The sequence below is a fragment of the Galeopterus variegatus genome, unplaced genomic scaffold (genome assembly GCF_000696425.1).
Source record: "Galeopterus variegatus unplaced genomic scaffold, G_variegatus-3.0.2 Scaffold531, whole genome shotgun sequence".
Lineage (NCBI taxonomy): Eukaryota > Metazoa > Chordata > Mammalia > Dermoptera > Cynocephalidae > Galeopterus > Galeopterus variegatus.
In genome coordinates this window covers 178,756-197,127 of record NW_007726642.1, presented here as the reverse complement: position 1 = coordinate 197,127, position 18,372 = coordinate 178,756, and the positions used below count along the sequence as shown (strand labels likewise).

The 18,372-nt window shown below is 39.5% G+C and overlaps 1 protein-coding gene across 1 annotated transcript in view; it reads right to left on the bottom strand.

The window, feature by feature from the left end:
• LOC103588185 (acetyl-CoA carboxylase 1-like) overlaps window positions 1-18,372 on the bottom strand; it is a 154,415-nt gene that overhangs the window by 84,511 nt on the left and 51,532 nt on the right. The window contains exons 2-4 of the mRNA XM_008569806.1: window positions 4,544-4,596; window positions 2,960-3,115; window positions 1,052-1,198 (exon numbers count right to left, since the gene is read on the bottom strand). Of these exons, the coding sequence (XP_008568028.1) occupies window positions 1,052-1,198; window positions 2,960-3,115; window positions 4,544-4,596 (356 nt within the window). The remainder of the gene's footprint in view (window positions 1-1,051; window positions 1,199-2,959; window positions 3,116-4,543; window positions 4,597-18,372) is intronic.

Genomic DNA, 18,372 nt, shown 5'->3' with positions numbered 1-18,372 from the left:
CGTTGCCGGACACGGAAAAAAGACAAAAAAAAAAAAAAAAGAAGAAGTATAGTTGAAATCAGGAAAAATCTCAATGCATGGAGGAGGGTATAAGGGTATAGGTAAGAATATGACTTTAGGGCCAGCCCGGTGGCGCACTGGAGAGTGTGCCGCTTGGGGCGAGGGTTTGGATCCCATGTGGAGACTGGTTCCCACTCACTGGCTGAACGCGGTGCAGGTGCAACACCGAGGGTTGCGATCCCGTTGCTGGTCCCCGGTACGGGCGCGACATTGAGGGTTGCGATCCCGTTACCGGTCAGTAAAAAAAAAGACAAAAAAAAAAAAAGGATATGACTTTAAATCATTATTAATAGTTCACTATATGAGAAAAGATGTGAAGTCTACAAAATGCATCCTTGCTTAATTAGCAAGAAATAGGTTCCCTGTTACTTTCTTTTATGTTTAAACCCCTTATGATTGAACCCTTTTAAGAAGAATATAAATATATTTATCATGCTTACAATAGAACCAGATCAAATAAGTTGACAGTGGAAAAGACATTGTAAAAATGCATATTAGTATGCAAATAAGTATCCACATAAGGAAAAACATTAGGCAAAACAATACTTTAAATGTTTTTATTATAGGAAATCCCAAATTTTAAAACATATATGAAAATAGAGAAAATAATCTATTCTCAAGTACCTATCACCTAGCTTCAATTATCAACTTATGATCAATCTTTTTCATCTGTATTCCCACCCTCACTCCTCTTTATTTTAAAGCAAATCCTAAACATCAGATCATTTCATCTGTAAATATTTTAATATATATGTCTAACAGAAAACAACACTCTTTTTTAAAAAGCAAAACTGTAATACCATTATCACATGCCCAGAATTAATAATTCCTTGATATTCAGTCAATATTCTTTCTAAGGAACTCTACCAACAACACTACTGTGCTGCCTATGCCACTTGGATCTAAATACTATTTTATGATCACCCTCATGGAAAGCTGGTACTAGTGAGCACAGAGATAAGAATGGGGAGGGGAGTGTTCAACTACTTGCCTCATTTCCTCCTGGAAGCCTGTTCATCTGGACCAGCTGACCTTGATCATCCAACACCAGTTCGGTATATGTCAGTATGTCAGAAGGCAGAGGGGGTGATGGAAGGAATGCCTGAGTGGACATAGACTCCCAGAGTTTGATCAGGGACTAGTAGAGGAAAAAAGTTTGACTAATTAGTGACAATTAACATTTCAATATGGGCAAAATAATTATTAAGATTTGGTCAATCTGGTTTTGCTTTATTTTCCAAGTGTTCTGCAGATAGTCTAAGCATTAGACCAAATTCTCTAGCTCCCATTCTCAGTTAAAATAGATCTGTAATTATTTTTTATTTAACGTTTTTTACATGCTAAAAGTCAGGTACTTTCCAACAAAGTCAAACTATTGAGCAACTCTGAATCAGCACTGGAGCATTAACAAACACAAATGACCTAATACGATCCCAAGAATGCTACAATAAAAAGCTAAAAATGTAGCATCAACTCTTTCTAAAAAAAATTAAAAATAAAAATCCTAGAGAAACTTGGCAATAGAAGAATACCCAGGAAAGTTTCATTACAATCAGCTAATACAAAGAAAATCCAAGAAGGCCAGAATAAAGTTTTTTACTAGAGGTTCAGGAGAAGAATCCTCTTTCTAATAGTTTTCATAGCTACAGGCCCATACACAGGAATTAGCTCACTAGATGTGTATGACTCTTTGTAAATGTGCAGATGAATTCTGCTCAGTGCATGGAGGAGGGTGAAATTTGAGGAAACAGACACACCTATTCATTTTAAAACCATTATGATTTCCATTTCCAACTTCCTGTAAATAAAACAAATCTTTCATGTAATGTTTACTAGTTCAGTTCTTTCTTTGCTTGCCTCAAAGCAACATTTAAAGCCCAAATGACTTATATATATCTACATGTTATAATCACTGTGTTTGTGTCTATTATATAGGAAGAATTACACAGAATGGGATTTCAATTTCTCGCATTAGCACTGGAAAACAAAACCAACATTCAGCTTTTAGACTAACAATGCTATAAAAGGGAAATACTAAAGGAAAGTAGGTATATTTGAAGCAGTAGAACTTGTAAACAAATGGTTACATAAAAGTAATCTCTTGTATTTGTGAATAATACAGGAATTATAATTTACCAAGTCTACATATATCACTTTATTAAAATTCAAATGTGATAATACTGGTAGCATTGACTAGGAGACTTGGAAAAATCCTATATTCATAGGTTTTTTTAAAGGACAAATTCAGTATACTTTTGATACCTTATTCTTTATCTGCTGCATTTTCTGCTGGTGATATACTTTTCTTGCCTTCTATTGATGGAAGAAAAATCTGCAGCATAGAGATGATTCACCATACAGATCAAAGGAATTTCTTTTCATAGAGGATGAGATTCATAATGTCATATTTTCCCACACTAGTTTTTATTCACCTATAATAAATCTCCCACAAAAGAACTTATACTTTAAACTGTGTACCATGAATTCTATATCCATTTGTCTATGCTTATATGTTGATTCTCGTCATTTTAACCTAGGCTATCAGCTAGGGACCTGGCTTACCTTGGAAAAAAGAAAAATGAGAACGAGAGTTTTTATATCTCCTTTTTAATATCCCTAATTTGAATACAGACTTAGGAAATATATATGTAACTCCTCACACAGGTCATTGTAAACTACCACCACAGGCATGTGGTCTTAGTTTACTCTCTTCTACTAAACAGACTTCTATTCTCACAATTCCTCCTGTTAATTCAATATCTGAGTTGGGAGTCACCAAACCCAGAATGAAATAGAAATGAAAATAGTGTCAAGGTATATCCTGACTTTTGAGAGTACCCCTTTCTAGTCAAAGCTGTATTTGATGGAAATTCAAAAAAACCCTGTTAGCCAACTTTACCTGCCGAAACATCTCAGGGATATCATATATGTATGTTGTCCCTAAAGATTGTGCTTGGAACCTCTTTGACTGAAGCAGGTCTTTGGTCACATATGGAGTATTGATTAACATTCCATGCAGTGGTCCCTGTTTATCTCCATATGCCTGAAACATGATCTGCAAGAAAAAAAGAATGGTATGGGGAGTTAAAAGACAAAAAAAAGAAAAATTAGCTGCCTAGAGAGGCTTTTTGCACAAACATTCTTTTTTATTTTTTAAAAGATGACCGGCAAGGGGATCTTAACCCTTGACTTGGGGTTATTAGCACCACGCTCACCCAGTGAGCTAACCGGCCATCCCTATATGGGATCTGAACCTGTGCCCTTGGTGTTATCAGCACCACACTCTCCCGAGTGAGCCACGGGCAGGCCCTCACAAACGTTATTTCTTGAAAAACATTTTTGGTGGGTTGAGTAGGTAAGACATGCCTCTTAAGATTGGGTACTTCTCACCTCTCTACAGGTTAACCAACTCTAAAAAAATGATATGTAACCAGCCATACAACTAGGCTGCTCTTACTTTTGGATTAGTTGAAATCAACAAGAAAGCACCATGCAAATTTCACATCTCAGAGACAGACTGATGATGATGCTTGTCTTCTAAAGTGACTTGAATCCCATATTCTCAGAAATGAGGTATATTTGAGCAGTCCTAGTATTTAAGTTGAGAAACAGCTATGCACTAAAGATATTTCTCTTCTTTCCCCAGTGGTAGAAAGCCAGATCAAGGCTCTATCATATCATTTGTACTTTAATACACTTGGTTAGAAGGTGATTCACAAGTATTATCAGCCACACAAAGGCTTCAAAGATTTCTGCCAGAAGTGGATTTCATCCATCCATTAATTCTTGTTAGCTCATAAGACATCACCTATAGTAAAATAACTAAATTTTATTAAATTATATAAAGTAAAATATACATATTTCCCCCAGTATACTGTCGATAACTAGTAAATAGCTCCTGCAGTACCTATATTGTCATGTAATGCAATCACCACACTAGTTTTTAATGATTTTAACTCAAATATTTCTAAGAATACTTCATACTCCATATACTTAGTTTTATTTGCTTATGGATATTTATAGGGGATACCATTATTTCAATTCAATTAATGTTTACTGAGTGCCCAGAGGCTGTGTAACACTAAACTAGGCACTTTATGCATGAATACATATAATGTAGATTCCAAAAGCAGTGAATACAGATGGAGATTAGGATATAAGAGTATGTGTATACCTACGTATCTCTTTGGGCCTTAAAAAATAAGCATAATTCTACTGTTAATGAATAGATTTGTAGGCCTGATATATAAGCATAGAAATAGAATTAAGTACTTTCCTAAATCCCAGATACAGTTCAGCTGAGTCCTTAGCCCCTTAGCTCAGAGGCGCAAGAGAGTTCTGCCGACTTGTCAATCAGGTCTTATTCCGGGCAAAACCTGTTTCAGGCTACTTTTCTTTTTCTTTTTTTGGTGGCTGGCCAGTACAGGAACCGAACCCTGAACCTTGGTGTTATCAGTACCATGCTCTAACCAGCTGAACTAACCAGCCAGTCCTCAAGCAACTTAAGGTCCATAGACTGGAGCTCCCAATCCTGTTCTACAAGACCAATGGAAAAAAGTCATCATGTGGGAGGTAGAATTAGTAATGTCTTAGGAATGTGAGAATAGAAACAGTAATGTTTTTATAAGAGATTCAAAGTGTTGAGTAAGGCAAGGGTACAATATAAGAAAACTGGACTCAGGAGGTAAGCCAAATCAAAATAGGAAAAAGGAATAAAAGCAGCAAGTTCCTGGAAGTAAATTTCTTGTCTATTAAGAGAGACATGACCTGTGGGTACAGGGTTTGAGACTGAGTTTTGCCAAGCTCTGGGATGAAGTTAGGCATGTCATAGTTAAGCAATATAACTGCACTGAGGAAGGGGGTTAGAGAAAGCCCTCAAGGTACATATATTGGGGTACTTCAAAAAGTTCATGGAAAGATTCATATTATCTTTTAATTCTATTTTTCCACGAGCTTTTTAAAGTACCCTTGTATTACTGGTGAGAAATTAAAATGGTACCACCACTTTGGCAAACTGTATATTTCTTATAAAGTTAAACATGTACTTACTAGAGCCCAGCAATTACAGTCTTACGTATTTACCCAAGAGAAATGAAAACATTTACACAAAGATGTATAAATGAATGTTCATAACAGCTTTATTGCTAATGGCCCAAACTGGGAAATAAAACTCCAAATGTCTATCAAGAGGGAATGGACATTAAAATTTTTGGTAAATCCCTAAAATGGAAAACTACTCAGCAATGAAAAGGAACATACCTATAATCCATACAACATGAATGAATATCAAAAACATTATGCTGAGCAAGAGAAGCCAGACACAAAATAGTACATATTATCTGATTTCATTTATATGAAATTCTATGACAGGCAAAACTAATCTATAGTAACAGAAAGCAGATCAGTGGTTGCCTAAGGCTGGAGTTGGTGCCTACACTTTTGACTGCAAAGGAGGATGACAGAACTTTTTGGGATGAGATGTTCTCTATCATTGTGATGATGGTTACAGGGGTATATAGAATTGTCAGAATGAATTGAATTGTACACATAAAATAAGTCCATTTTATTATATGTAAGTTATACCTCAATAAAGATGATTTAAAAATGTTATTTCTCCCTTCTGTGCCACATTGTAAATCAATTCACTTGGATTATCCAAATCTCTTCTCCCACTGTGACTGCCCTACATTAGTGCTCATTACAACCTATACCACAAAGACTGTACAAGGAAAATGAAGCAAAATGAAAGCCAAGCCAGTTAACCTGCTCCTTATTGTCAGAATGAATAAATGATGTGGTAGGACAAGAGGTTTGCAGTAAGGGACAATAACGGAAGCTTTTGAATGATCAGCCATCTATGTTAGTTCCATTTTCTATGATAATGAATACAGTAATTAAAAACTGGTAAATGTTTTATAAGTTCATGAAAATAGGTACATAATTTATATATCACACACCTTTCTCCAGAAGCCATCAAAAGGGCTTCTCTTAGAAAACAATCTCTGGGCCGGCCCGGTGGCGCATGGCTATAGTGCGCCGCTTGGGAAGTGCGGTGGCGCTCCCGCCGAGGGTTCGGATCCCACATACAGACCGGCCGCTCACTGGCTGAGCAAGGGGCGGGAGCAACACCGAGGGTTGCGATCCGTTGCCGGTCACAAAAAAAGACAAAAAGGAAAAAAAAAATGTGCTATACCTTTGTAAGAAAATTATGTAACATTATTAAAGAGATTTTTAAATCCTAAATAAATATAGAGATATAACATATACATGAAAAAGAACTCTCGTTACCCTAAAAATGTTGGTTTCCAAACTGATCTACAGATCCCTAACAAAATCCTTATAGAGTTTTTCATGGAACTTGACATGCTAGTTCTAAGATTCATACAGAAGAGCAAAGGGTCAAGAAAAGCTAAGACATTCCTGAGGAACAAGAGAGGAGAAGCAGACTGTTCTATGAGACATTAAAATATAAATAAAAACATAGCATTTAACATAGCATGGAATTGGGAGGACATATACAAGGCTGGCCGGTTAGTTCAGTTGGTTAGTGTGGTGCTGACTATAGCAAGGTCAAGGGTTCTAATCCTGGTGCAAGCCAGATTCCAAAAAGGAATTTAAAAAGTTTGTGGAAAAATAGAATTAATGGGCCGAGCCCGTGGCGCACTCGGGAGAGTGCAGTGCTGGGAGCGCAGCAGCGCTCCCGTCGCAGGCTCGGATCCTATATAGGGATGGCCTGTGCACTCACAGCACTCACTGGCTGAGTGCGGTGCGGCCTGTCTCAAAAAGGACAAAAAAAAAAAAAAAATAGAATTAAAAGACAATACAAAACTAAGGTCAAGGGTTCAGATCCCTGTACTGGCCAGCCTCCAAAAAAAAAAAGATAATACAAATATTTCCATGAACTTTTTGAAGTACCATTGTATATTGAGACTAAGGGAACAGGATAAAAACAAACTCAGAAACACACGTTTCACATGTACACACACTTGGTATATGACGAAGTCCATGCAGCAGATAAGTGGAGAAATAATACATACTAATAAATAAATGATGCTGGGATATTTGATTATCCACAAGGAAAAGATAATACAATAGTTCAATATTTCTAAGCCACTATTATTCAAATCACTTATTTGCAGCCAAATCTAACTCTCTTTGATAGTGATTCCAATCTCACACCAAACACGTAAATGAACTCCAGAAGAATTAAGGACCAAAATGTGAAAAACAAAACATTTACACTGTTACTTTTCTTTTTCTTTTTCTTTTTTTTTTTGTCTTTTGTCTTCTTCTGTGTCCAGCAACGGATCGCAACCCTCAGTGTTGCCCCCGTACCGGACCGGGGACCGGCAACGGGATTGCAACCCTCGGTGTTGCTCCCGAGCCTCGCTCAGCCAGTGAGCGGGAACCGGTCTGTATGTGGGATCTGAACCCTCGGGCGGGAGCGTCGCCGCGCTTCCCAAGTGGTGCACTTATCCAGTGCGCCACCGGGCCGGCCCCTACACTGTTACTTTTCTATGGGAGAATGTCTTTATGAAATTGGAGTAGAAGGAAATTCTTAAATAAGGTTTTAAAGAAAGCAAAAATCATAAATAAAAAGATTGAGACATTCATTCCAATCAAAAGCCTATTCATCAATAGCAAAAAAAGAGAAAATAAATTGGGAAAAGTTATGTCCAATGCACATTTAAAAAGAGAATAACACCAAGAATATATCAGAACTTCTATAAATCAACTGAAACAAGACAAACAACATAATAGGATAAATGGGCAAAAGAGATAAACCACTGCAAAGTTAGAGGGTACAGTGCACAGGACCACCCTCACTTCTGACATCAACTGCAAGTCCAGGGGGTTCTCAAAACCGCACTCAGGTTGGATAATTAGCTAGAAGGACTCACAGAACTCATTGAAAGCTGTTTAACTCACAGTTACATTTTGTCACAGGAAAAGGATTAAGATCAAGAGGCCTTTAAAATCTTTAAAAGAATAAAATGAGCCAAGGGAAAAAGCCCATAGGGCAGAGTCCCGGAAAGTACCACGTGCAGAGCTTCCAGCTGTCCTCTCCCTTGGGGTCAAGACAGACTTACTTTCCCAGCACTGATGTGTGACAGTACTCACAGGGTATTGCCAGCTGAGTAGCTCACCAGAGCTCGGTGTCCAGAGCCTTTACTGGGTCTCCATGGCCTGTGACCCACATGGCTGACCTCGGTCTCCAGGCCCTCCAAGGCAAACTGACAAAGCCCCACTATCAACTTCATCCTTATTCACATTGTTAGTCTGTCCGGTATGACCTGAAGGCCCCAGGCAAACAAAAACACTCCTATCAGGTGTGATATTCCAAGGATTTAGAGATGACCTCTAAGAAGCTGAGGACAAAGGCCAGACCCTTCTTGGGAAAGGTCAAATACTTTACTACACAACCACCAATTCATAGTAAAAAAAAAAAAAACCTCATAAATGGCTAATAGGCACGTGAAAATACTCAGCCTCACTAGTAATTAAGGGACTTGCAAATTAAAACCACAGTGAGACGCTATTTTATACTCATGAATTTGGTGAAACATAAGTGTGGCAATAACAAGTGTTGAGTGATAGGGAGCCACATACACTGCCAGTGAGAGAGTCAACTGCGGACACCACTGGGAGGACAGTTTGGCAATACTAGTAAAACTGCAGGCATGTACATGCTAGTGTCCCTCTCACATGTAAATCAGAGGAAATGCTCAAGAGCGTCTGTAGCAACATTGTTTGTCATAGCTATAAACTGGAGACATCTTCAATGTCCATCACCAGGAAAATGGATAAACAAATTGAAAGAAAGTGAGCCGAGACGATGGGTACTGTTCAAGCTTTATTAAGGAAAAGAATCTGCTGGGCTGCCCTGAAAATGGGGGACAGCACCGGGTGTGGGGGTGGTGGAGCTTATATTGGTGTGTTGGCGCCAAGAGCTGGGTGATGTAATTCCCGGGTGGGGATTGAGTTAGGTCATGGGGATGGACAGTTCTGCACATGCAGAAACACCAAAAGTTTCATTTTCTCTGAAACCATAAGGCTTCTTGTGAAAGAGTGGTGGATGGTGCCATTTTGGCCTTGGGCTTGTCTAAGATGGTGCTGGTTATGTTGCAGATCTATTACAAATTATGTATTTATGCAATGAAATATTATATATGCCAGTGAAAAAGAAATAAAGCTGTGCATATCAGAGTCTGAATCTTTTTTTTTTTTTTTTTAAAGATGACCGGTAAGGGGATCTTAACCCTTGACTTGGTGTTGTCAGCACCACGCTCACCCAGTGAGCAAACCGGCCATCCGTATATGGGATCCGAACCCGTGGCCTTGGTGTTATCAGCACCGCACTCTCCCGAGTGAGCCACGGGCCGGCCCTAGAGTCTGAATCTTATGAACATGATCCTAACAAAAAGAGCAGTTGCAGAAAATGTTTTAGTATAATATTTATATAAAATCTACATTATTTGTGTAAAGCTTTTAAAAATATGTATTGTTTAGGGATACCCACATATGTGGTTTTTTTTTTTTTTTTTTTTTTTTTTTTTGGCTGCTGGCCGGTGAGTGTATCAGAACCCTTGACCTTCGTTAACCAACTCAACAAACTGGCCAGCCCAGGTTACTGTTTGAAGGAAATGAAAGGCAATGATAAGTAGCAAATTAAGGATAATGAACGTCTCTTTAGGGATGAAGGTGGAGGTGTGCTCTGGCTGAGTTGGCGATGTTTCATTTCTTAAGTGGAGTGGTAGTGGGTACATGTGTCTGTTTTCTCATCTTTATACCTTTTGTATTCTTAAATGGCATATAGTACTTTTCAAAATTAAATATATATGTGTTATGTTTATGTGTGTGTGTGTGTGTGTGTGTGTATGAGGGTCCTTCAAAAAGTTCGTGGAAAAATAGAATCAAAAGATAATATGGATTTTTCCATGAACTTTTTGAAGGACCCTCATATACACACACGCATATAGGCCATTTTAATTGGTTTTATTGATTGGTTTGTGCCTTACCTTATCACAGAATAATTACCTTTGCAGCCTAAATGTTGAAAGAGCAAACAGCCAGCACTGCTACATTTTTACATGGGAAATGGAAAAGTAATTTGTACACCTTTAGAACACGCAGCTTTACTAAGCTCTACTTTCACTTCGAATAGGACGGTGGCCCCTTTCTTGTTTGGAGTCTGCGCAGCAGTGCGGCCTTTCAGGTGATGTGGTCTGATAATCCAGGAAAAGACTGTGAGTGCCTGCTATGTGTTAGGTACTGTGGGAGACTTAAAAGGAGACAGACAAGGCAGAATTTCTGCCTTTAATCATTCAGAACATATTTGGGGAGGGCTGGAAGAATGTCAGGGTAAGATCAGGGTAACCAACGAAAGAGGGCAGTAAATGATAACAGCCTCTGCCTGTGCAGGAGATCTCGCTGTAGTCTGAAGTTCTTGGAGGGATCAGTGTCAACTTAAGTGCTCAAACAAGGCTCGCATATGAATTTTTAAAAGCCGCTCACAGAGACCACAAGTGTAATTAGCCCTATTCATCATGATAAAGTATCTGATCAAAGCTCTAATGGAAGTAAAACTTGTTTCCAGAAAATTATTTTAAATATTATGCCAATCCTTATAATGCCATTTTAAAAAATAGATAAGTAGTCAGAATATTTTTCAGGTTTCTTTAGAAATCATTACAGCACAGTTATTTAACTTCGCTCTAAGAGCAGCCTGCAATCACTGACATTTCCAGACTTTGATTCGTAAGAACGTAAAATGCCACATGTGAGTGCATTCACTGACTTGATGTAAATAAAGAACTGCTTCATATTTCCAAGCAACATGCATCCATGTCTCATAAGCACAACATTCATCCTTCTTTCTGCTTAAACCGGTGGGCTTCTCGCTCCATTTTTCTAGACCAAAAGCTCAGATTTTGATATTTTGTGGATTGTGTCTACATTGGCAAATACGAGGACCTCCTGTGAAGTAATTCTGTTTGCCATACAAGAGGAAAATGAAGCAAAAGCAAATAGCTCAAAAAATGTATTGAAAAAAATGAGTCATGAGGCCCATATTTATAGTACCAGAGACATTCTGGTATAAAGAACTGTGACTACAGATGAACAATTTAAACATCTTTCTGCCACTTCTGTAGGCAAGAAAATCTATCTACTTTCCTAATGTGGAGAAACTAAATATTCTAATATTGAAATCGAATCTATAGGCTGCAATGTAATCACATATAGCTCCATTAAAAATTATAAAAGTAGGGGCTGGCCAGTTAGCTCAGTTGGTAGAGCGTGGTGCAGATAACACCAGTGTCAAGGGTTTGGATCCCTGTAACCAGCCAGCTGCCAAAAATGAAAAACAAACTAAAAATTATAAAAGTAATTCTATTTGAATGTTTTCTTAGGTCATTTTGTTTTAAAATAGAAAAATGGACCACATACAGGGAATATAATAATACATATGTGCTTATATATGCATAAACTATATCTGGGATATATATAAAAGTTGCAAATATTGTTTACCTATAAGGAAGGCAACTGAGTGACTTGATTTGGGGACACCAATGGGATGAGATTAATTATTATATATTGCTTCTTACTTTCTGAATTTTGATCCACATGGAAGTATTATCTATTTAACAATACCTTTTTCTTCTTTTATTTTACAGTTACGTCTATAAGTAGTAAAGATCCTAAGTTGTTAGTGCACTATAACTTTCTCTACATCATTTGGTACTAGTTGTTTATAGGAGATCCAACTTACATGCAGTGCCACAAAGATATCAACTTCATTGTCTCATAATCCCAGTTCTCATGTTATCTAGAACAGTATTCTTTTCAGTTCCCCACAAACAAAGGAAAAAATGCCCAATCACATCAGTAACCAGGAAAATGAAAATTAAGACAATGAAATGCCATTTTTCTACCATCTGGGGGGCGTTAAAGAGGACGTGTGACAGGAGCACAGCTCAGTGTGCAATTCTGAGGTGTCAGGGCAGACCACAGGGCAGACCACACAGACTAGTCATGAAGAAGAGTAAGGACCAGCCGCACAGAAGAGGAGCGGAAGGGCATCCAGGGAAAGGCCACAGCAGAGACAAAGGAAGTGTCTGAAGGAGAGTGGAGCTCTGGGGATGCCAGCTGGGAGGGCAGGAATTGCAGGAGGAGACGCTGTCCATTAGGCCAGAGCCAGGTCCTGGAGGCCTTGTATGCTTTCTAAACAGCACCGAGAGCAACCAGGCCTTCCTGGAGAAACGGCAGGGTCCAGAGCTGGGGCAAAGACAGGAACATTTAAACCCAGAACATGTTGAGCCAGAAAGCAAGAGAGTACTAAAAAAAAATGATGGGGGCTGGCCCGGTGGCGCACTGCTACAGTGCGCTGCTTGGGAGCACGGTGGCGCTCCCGCCGAGGGTTCGGATCCCACATACAGACCGGTTCCCGCTCACTGGCTGAGCGAGGTGTTGGCGCAGCACCGAGGGTTGCGATTTCGTTGCCGGTCCCGGTCCGGTACGGGCGCGACACTGAGGGTTGCGATCCATTGCCAGTCACGAAAAAAGACAAAAAAGGAAAAAAAAAATGATGGGGTCATGTCAAAAGAGAGAAAGGAGGTGCTTCATTTCTATGGGTTCAGATGTCAGGACACACATCTATGTCTCAGGCCCCTCCTCTGGGCCCTCCCCTAGAGAAGAGTTACTGTTGCAAGTTAGACCTATCTTTGATACCAACAGGGGAAACTGAGACCTCTTGGGGTTGATTTATGCAAATCTAGTAGCTGGGCATGCACAGTAGAAAGGGGTTATATTAACCTAGTAGCCAAGCATGCCCAGTAGAGTGGAGTTTATCTTTTGAATATCTTTTGACCTTCTGCTAGAGGCACTGGAGAGCACTGTATTCTACTATTTATGATATAATAAATATTCTAATATTCTAGGTGTCTACCAGTGGGTATGTTGGAATTCAACCAATGAGCAGGTTCTAAAAAGAGACCAACTGGGCACATGCAAGACTATGTTACATACCTGGGAGCCACCCCCTTAGTCAAATATTCATTAGATAGTATGAATATGTATCAGATAGTGAAACTATAAAAGTGGAATCCCAGTAGAAGGTAGGGCTGCTGTTGCTTGCTTTCTCTTCAGCCAGCCTGCACTTTGCTTGAGGTGTGTATTTCTTGCTTTTTGTATTAGACTTGCCTGTAGCAGGCCACTGTTCACTCTGGGGCCAGCCTGTTCTTTGTCTGTAAATGCATATTTCTTCCTTTTGTATCAAACTTGCTGCAGTTGGTTGTGGGCTTGCCTTCCTGGAGCCCACCCGCACCTTGCTGGGAGAGTGTGCACACTTTACTTTTGTGTTAAGCTTATGCCTAAGGGGCAGCTGCTCACTCTCTTGAGACAGCCTACACATTAAGTGTGCATTTCTTACTTTTGTATTAAACTTGGTGCAGACCCCGCTCAGTCCCTGGAGCTAGGCCGTACTTTCTCAGTGAAGCCCATGCTTCTTAACCGTTACATTCAACCTGTTTTCACTTTGTACTGTGACTCTGTCCTTGAATTCTTTCCTGTGGCAGAGTAAAGAACCTACTAGAGGGCCGGCCCAGTGGCGTACTCGGTAGAGTGCGGTGCTTGGGAGCGCGGCGGCGCTCCTGCCGAGGGTTCGGATCCCATATAGAGACTGGTCTGCTCACTGGTTGAGCGCGGTGCGGGCGCGACACCAAGGGTTGTGATCCCGTTACCGGTCATGAAAAAGGACAAAAAGGGAAAAAAAAAAAAAGAACCTACTAGAGGATGGGGTGGGTTGAGGCCAGCTACTAGGCCTTTCCAGACCCTTTCCTCTGATATCAAAAGGACACAGAAGCCAGTATGAAGTGGCACCCACTAGTCAAATTGGGACAATTTGAGCATCAGAATAAATAATAACAGTAAGGGATTATAGCACACTGTATAAAACAAGAATTAACTAATCCATAGTCCATCCATTCATCCACCTACATACATACATACGTACCTACATACATGCATAGAAGGGAGAGAAAAGAAAGCTCTTCTTTCTGTAGAATGACAATGAATGTAGACAACAATTAGGAAATCCTGAGCCTACAACCATTATAGTAATAACTGATTCAGAATCACCAATGGACACCAAATCTATGTGTGGAAGTTTGTGGTCTTAAGGTATCTCCCACAGATTTTATTAACTACAAAGGGAAAAATGATACCTTCACAGTGGACAAATCTAGCAGACACCACCTTCATAAAAGTGAAGTGATCAAAGTTCATGAAATTACCCAGAATGGAACAAACAGTAGCCCGGGGCCTCCTAATCTGATATAACAAGAAATGCACCATCACCAGAGAGAACTCTGGCAAAGATGAACATCCTAAGACTAATCCTTAAGAAATCTAGGATTGCTTCCTGGGTCGGGGAAAAAGTGCTATAAAGAATACATGCTGGGCCGGCCCGGTGGCGCACTGGATAGTGCGCCGCTTGGGAAGCGCGGCAGCGCTCCCGCCCGAGGGTTCGGATCACACGCACCCAAAAAAAGCTAGTAGGGAAACTTGCCAGAATTTGAACCCAGATCTGCCAAAACTCCAAAGTCAGACCATAATTGTGTCTCCCAGTGTGTAAATATCTATCAAATACTTTGTGCACATGTGTGAACATGCCAAACTTTGAATGATTTAAGTATAACCTGTATTTTAATACTTAGGACAGCATCATAAAATTAATTTCTAAATGAATATTGAAATTTATCCAGTTTCTATGTTTAGCAATTGGTGTTAATTTACCTCTCATAAGTGCTAGAAAGGTTCTACAATACCTCCTCCAGCCCTTTTATACTATTCAAGCTTTTTATTAGCCCTAATGTTGATTGCCTTCCCAGGGCATCTACTAGTTTGAGTATAATTTGTCTAATTAAATTTAAAGAAGAGATGTTTCAGGGAGCACCATTTCATCATTTCCTCTTAAACTCTATGCTGTGGACTTTAATGAGGACCATGCTATAAAGAATTGGTGAAATATGAAGATGGACTAAATCATATAGTAGCAATGCTAACTTCCTTGAATTTGACAATTACGTTATGGTTATATAAGACAATGTCCCCGTTCTTAGGAGATACAGAAATAATGTCTGCAACATACTTTCAGATGCTTCAGAAACTAAACTTTTCCCCTAAATTAGCTTTTCCATAGGTTTGGAAATTTCCAAACTAAAAAAGGAAGATAAAGATCACTCTCATAGAAATGTGTAGGATGGTCCAGGAGGTAAAGTCAGGTAGTTTTTCCCTAAAGGGGGTGGGGCATCGTAATTGATAAAGTGATACAGTTAGATTTGTCATTTGAAAAGTTTCCTAGGGAGTAGGTGGAGCATGATCCAGAAGTCAGACGTGCTGGCCAAAGGACAAATCTGATTCCCAAATCCTTCATTCATTTTCTAAATATATTTTAATGTTATTTTGGCAGCTAGACTCAAGTCAGAAGCATACTTTTTTATATATTTAATAGTACACAAACTAAAATGAATATATTAAATGTGAAAACAATTGCTTTTCTTTAGGTAAATATTGTTAAATGACAATTCACTTTTACTATTTCTAGAAGCTGATTGCTTATATTATGAGCCATCTCAGCCTTCTATTTTTTCTTTTACATAGCCCCTAAATTGGGATAAAATAATTCACTGCTTACTTGAATCTGCATTTAAAAATGTAAAGAGAAAATTAATAGAGAGTCCAACCTAATCTGCCCTAATTTGTGGTATGGTATCATTGAAGAAAAATCATGATAGAGAAAAACTTCCCGTCATTTGAGAATTTAAAACCATCGATCTGTGCATTTTAGTCCCATCATTTGAGAATTTAAAACCATCGATCTGTGCATTTCAGTCATTCCTGCTCTCCCTTTTCCTATGGAGAATAGAGTGAATAACCAAGAGTGGGCTAGGATTTTCTCATACATAAGGGTATTTATAACAAAAAGACAGAAAAATGGCCCAATATATTGGAATTGGTAGCTAGTTCTCTCCCAAGCCAGAAAAAGTCTTTGCAAAGAATTTCCTTCCCAGCCAGAATGGGAGATGGAGAATAAATCGCTTCTACACTTCCACAACTACAGAGTGGTGTGAAATGGATGCCTGTGATTTACTTCTCTGTGTGCATATGGGGAGGGTCAGACAAGGATTCTTTCTTGTCCTGCACTGATTGGAAAGAAAAAGGTACGCAGTGAGGATGAAAGAAGGAGGTTGTTAGCCGCTTGGGATTACCTGATTATCTCAGCTGATTATTACCCTGTGGCATGCTCTGTCCTCCTATCTCCATGCCCAATGGGAGGAGGCCTGCTGGGATTGGCCTGCCAGCTGGGGCCAGAGGCAGGGACAATTTGGATCTGTAGCAAATTTTGCAGAGCCCAAGAGAGAACAGCCAAGTCCTGTCTGAAGAAGAGGACCAAGGCTCCAGCCAGCAGAGCCTATCCAACTCGGTCACAGTGAGAGAGACAGAGGTAAGTTTCAGGAGCTGAGATGCGGTGCCAAAGAGGTGTCAGAGATGGAGAGCAGGGCAAGAGCAAGGGCAGGGGAGGACACAGGAGTGGCCACAGGAGACGGTCTGGAGAGAGGGCTGACCAGGGGAGCATGCTCATGCTGGCATGGAGCGCATTTTTGATAGACCTGTTGATTCTAGATCTTGTTTTCGGTGGTGGTTACACACGTGTATATAACTTAGATCTTTGCTTTTATTGTTAGTTTTATCTTGACTTTTTTTAAGCCCACTAGAAGTGGACAGAGCAGGAAGTTTCTGTAGCTGAAATCACAAACTTACTGTACACCAGAGTTTACTCTGAACAGGTTAATAAATCCTCATAAGGCCTCCTTTACACTTACATAAATGAGGTGATGAGAGACTGCACTGCCCAAGAATTCAGACTAAAATAAAAGAGCCTTTAATTTCAAAGTGCCATTGGGCCTTGGTGTAAATAAAAGTACCCCAGATGTAGTTGATTCTGCTTTTTTGGTCAGATTGTAATAGTTGTAATTTCTTTTGCACAACTAAAAGCTTTTAGGTATTGTGAGAAGCCATAAGAAGGAACTGAAATTATTATGCACAATAATTTTAAATACTATCTCCCTTGTAAACAAAAGAAGCTGAGAAGTCTATGTTTAATGAATAAAAAGTTTGCATTCCTTATTATAAATACAGGCTGTCACAATGGTAGGATACAAGAACAATATACAAAAACAATAGCTTCTCTATCCACCAGCAATGACCAGTTAGAAACTGTACAAGTACTGGGGGTTGCGGGGAGGCCCATTCACAATTGCAGACAAAATTATGCAATTCCTCGTAATAAACCTATGATGACTTACTTACTGAAGGACATAAAATAGGACTTAAATGGAAAGATACACCTTTTCTTTTGAAGAAGTCCATTATTTACAGAAATCTGATTACAGCGTGGTGCTAATAACACCAAGGTCCAAGGTTTGATCCCTGTACTGGCCAGCTGCCCATCCCCCCCAAAAAAAAATTTACAAAAATCCCTATTAATGAAATTCAATATTGTAAATATGTCAATTTCCCTCAAGTTAATCTAGAAATTGAATGCCATCCCAAACAAATCACAGTAAGAATTTTAAACTATGTAAGAACATTAGGGGAAAAAATTGATTTTGGGAAAATTTTCAAACAAAAAAGTAGAAAGACAATCAAAAAATAAATAACCATTACTTGGATTCAACAGTTGTTGATACTTTGCCATAGTTGCTTCATATGTAGGTAGGTAGATGGTAGATAGGTAGATAGCATGAGATATAGGGTACAGGTTTACCTAACCATTTTAAAACATTATGCTTTAACACTTTAATTTATACGTCTTCCTAGATGTATTAATCTGCTCAGGCTGCTATAACAAAATACTATTGTTGTGAGGCTGCTGCATGGAAAAGGAACCAGAACACCCAATTGAGAATTTAAAAGGGGGTTTTTATTCGCTGGCTGGAGACTGTTCCTCCAAGAAAGTTTTGGAAGGAAGCATCCCTGAATTGAAGTTTAGAGGGATTTTTATTTTATTTTATTTTTTTTTATTTATTTTTTGTCTTTTTTCCATGTCTGGCAACGGATCGCAGCCCTCAGTGTCGCCCCCGTACCAGACCGGGACCGGCAACGGGATCGCAACCCTTGGCGTTGCCCCCGCTCCTCGCTCAGCCAGTGAGCGGGAACCAGTCTGTATGTGGGATCCGAACCCTCGGCGGGAGCACCTCTGCGCTTCCCAAGCGGCGCACTAGCGCAGTGCGCCACCGGGCCAGCCCTAGG